The 3,876-nt window shown below is 34.2% G+C and overlaps 1 protein-coding gene across 1 annotated transcript; it reads right to left on the minus strand.

Moving 5' to 3' along the window:
• Positions 1-262: 262 nt before the first annotated feature.
• On the minus strand, positions 263-1,222 carry LOC110541298 (olfactory receptor 10AG1-like). The gene has a single exon (XM_021628070.1). The coding sequence runs from the start codon at positions 1,220-1,222 to the stop codon at positions 263-265; it is 960 nt and encodes a 319-aa protein (XP_021483745.1).
• Between the last annotated feature and the right edge of the window lie 2,654 nt (positions 1,223-3,876).

Here is a 3,876-nt window from a genome sequence, read left to right on the forward strand (position 1 = left end):
GAGTTGGTTTTGTGTGATAAGGAAACATAAATACTCATTAAAATCCAATTATATAAAAAATAACCACACATAATTTCTATTAAAAAAGCATGTTTTATGTACAAAAGTTCATATATAACAACAACTAAAGAAAAGGGGGACACAAATTTCACCTAGAGTGAAGGGAAGGTGCATGACATGGGTAGGAAGGAGAAAAGAGAGGAAAGGGATGATATAGTTAAAAAAGAAGAAAATATAACATCAGTAAAGCATGTTTCTTGCATCATAACAGAATGAATCGCAGAAGAAACTTTTTCAATGCAATCATAACATCTTTGTTTCTCAAACAGTATATCATGGGGTTAAACACTGGAGTCACAACAGTGTAGAAAAGAGAAAGGAATTTGTCTGTTTCTGGTGAATGGCTGGACTTTGGCCTCAAGTATGTAATGATACCTGATCCAAAGAATAAAGCTACAACTATAAGGTGAGAAGAACACGTAGAGAAGGCCTTGGCTCTTCCAGTTGCAGATGGAAGCTTCAGAATGGTTGAGATTATTTTCACATACGATCCAAGAATCAACATAAAAGGAATGGTAACCACGAAAAGGGCAATCGCATATATCAGCATCTCTATCATAAAAGTGTCCCCACAAGCTAGGGTCAGAACTGGAGGTATATCGCAGAAAAAGTGATTCAGCTGATTTGACCCACAGAATGGTAGAGAGAAGATCCAGTATGTGAACCCTATATGCACAGGAACTCCACTTACCCAACAGCCAGCTGCCAGGCGTATACAGAGACTATTGTTCATGATGAGAGGGTAGAACAGTGGGTTGCAAATTGCAACGTATCTGTCATAGGCCATAGCAGTCAGAATAAAGCACTCTGTGGCCCCGAAGACAAGAAAGAAATACATCTGAGTAGCACAAGCCATAAAGGAGATAATTCTGCCTTGTCTGGAGAGATCTATTAATAACCTGGGGAGAGTGACTGACACGTAACATATTTCTAAGAAAGAAAAATTTCCGAGGAAAAAGTACATGGGAGTCTGAAGGGAACGGTCAGCCCTAGTAATTATGATAATGAGGCTATTGCCCATCAGAATAATTAGATAGATTATCAAAAACACCCCAAAAAGAAATTCTTGCAAGTTGGGAACATCAGAAAAGCCAAGTAAGATGAATTCCGCCAAACTGGACTGGTTCTTCTGCTGGGCACTCTGTAGTGTGGATACATCCATGGATGATTGATTTCAAGTTTTAGGTCAGCTTATTCCGAGGAGTTCAGATATTAAAAAAAAAGCGACATAATAAAAATGTCATATCCACAGACACAGGAGAGACATCCAGTTGTATTGATTTCTGTGATTTATTTACAAAGCTTAGTCCAACTTCCTTTATTTTCAAGGGATAAAAAAAGAAAGCACATTTAGAATCTGTTTTTCCTGCTCTCAATAAAGTGTATTAATTCATCACAAGCCAAAACAGGAAAACACAGAGCAATGACACAGATTTCAGTGGTTCAGTCTGCCTATCCATTGGCTCTGAGCAGCTTCTGTCACTGTATAGCACGAGTTAATGAGAAAGATATCTCCTTCCTGGTCAGTAGGCTCTATCTTTGCCTTTAATTATTTACTGTTTTGTCACAGAAACTTTTTAATAACTCTTTTGCTTTTGATAAACTTTCTCTTTGAGCTAATAGCTTTTTTGCACTGAGCTACATCTCGGGGAAGAGGTTGAGTGGTCATTCAGCAATAAGGTACTGCCCTGGTAAAGCTTCAAGGAGTGTGGACCAATTACTATGTGAGAAGGCATGTAGCTGATGAGGACAAAAGACCCTGTGCTGCAGAATATATTTCATTTTATATCTGCATAAACATATCAGAGATAATTCAACATAATAAATCATGTATCTCCTGAAAACTGTGATGGTGAAAAAAATAAGGTTTTCTTGTAACATACACTGAACCTTGTTCTGGTTCCCATTAACCTTAACAATTTTACTTATATCTGAGTTTTGAGATCTTGGAGGAATATTTACCAAAGCTGAGTAAACCAAAACATATAGAAGAATTTGAATTTGGTCACAAGTATCACATCCAACTTCTATATCTACATTTTATTGATCCAGTCTTTCTTTAAACTTTAACTGGATCATTTTTTATATGTAAGATTTATCTAATAAAAATTTATATGCATATTAAATTAATATATACATTATTCTATAGTGAGAAACTACATATATATATTATGTGAAATGTATGCTTGTACTCTATTTCTGACTAGCATATCGGAAAGTATATATCCAAATGCTTCAGTTATTGACCCTTCAAATACTTATTTTTTATCAACGTTTACTCCAGTGTACTAGACACTAGCTGTCATATTTGTTTTTCTTTAAATTTCTTCTAGCCTTTGTTTTCTTCCAATATAATAAACTATGCCTTATTTTACAGGTGTTTTCTGCAAAATCCACATATGGAAATTAGGTATCTTAAGGTATCAATATCTTCATTGAAATATTTGTCACTTACCTTTTGTTCCTGTAGTGACATCTAGTTCAAGTGCTTGTTTTGTCCCAGGAAGAGCATAGCCTATGAACTGTATGACCTGGAAAATAACAGCTGTAGGCCCATTAGTTGCTGGTTTTGTTGCTGTTCTTACAGCTGCTGCATTTCTCACTGTCATCCCACGCTCGTAAAACCTCCCATCCTCAGTTTATGAGAGTTAAAAATGTGCTGCGTCTTAACAGAAATACTCAGCTAAGAGTTAGTAATTCATCCTACACTGAGGAATATGAAACAGTAACCACACTCTATTAAAAAAATGGGTCTGTCTACATAATTGCATTTTCATCTTATACTACAGGTAGACTTTGTTATAAAAACATAGGAAATATCAAATATATGATCAAAATAACATTATACAATATGGCATCCTCAAACTAACCTATTTTTATCATTTCTATTACTGAACTTGTTATACTCTTTCAGGCAACAATTAGTGATTCTTGGGCAGTTTCAAACTGGGAACCATGATTCCTACAATATCTTTATTGAAAATGTGTTTTCTCCATCAGTGCCACATCCTGATTATTTCTGTTTTACTCTTTTACAGGGACTGATAACAAATTTAAAGACACAATGAAGGATCTGACTAATCATATTTTGCCCTTACACTTACAGTTCCTGAACATTTCTTTTGTACTAAATACTATGTTATTGATTTCTTTATGTGCCTCATTTAATGTGTTCCACACAAAATAGTGTCATCTGCTGCTTTTTCTGAGTAGCTGAGGAAGAACAAGGTTAAATAATTTATGTGCTGTGAAAAGCCCAGCAGAACTTTAACTCAGCCTTGCAATTCCAGAGTCCAAATGGAAGTTCAATAAAGTCATTGGAGAAAGAACAGAAAATATTGGTTTACCTTCCATATTCTTAAAACTAACATTAAATATCAAGAAACAACAAACCATTTTTCAAGAAGAAAATAATTTGATGTCAAGTCTCAATCCCATTATAAGAATTAGAGATGATTCCTTTATAGTTATTACTGTCATGTTCAGCCTTAAGAACAATAATGTAATAAAAACATCTGCTTTGGAAAAACTTTTACTTTGTTTTGCTAGGTTTTGATCATGAAGCTAGAAAATGCAAATATTACTTACCTTTTATATGTGTTGAACAAATAAATTTATCCCACTTTTAAGGAGAATGATCTTATAAAACATATATTTGCATTTGCATTATTCAAGTAATACAGCCAACCATTTTTCTGCATTCTTAAAGCACATTTTTTTATTTAATTCAACTTTAGTGAATTTTAGGATGGAAATGATTCCTTTCTTATTAATACATATTTTCTTTCTCAGACTTAGAGTTTTTAACTTCAGAAA

This window comes from Meriones unguiculatus, chromosome 18 (assembly GCF_030254825.1).
Source record: "Meriones unguiculatus strain TT.TT164.6M chromosome 18, Bangor_MerUng_6.1, whole genome shotgun sequence".
In the NCBI taxonomy this organism is placed as follows: domain Eukaryota; kingdom Metazoa; phylum Chordata; class Mammalia; order Rodentia; family Muridae; genus Meriones; species Meriones unguiculatus.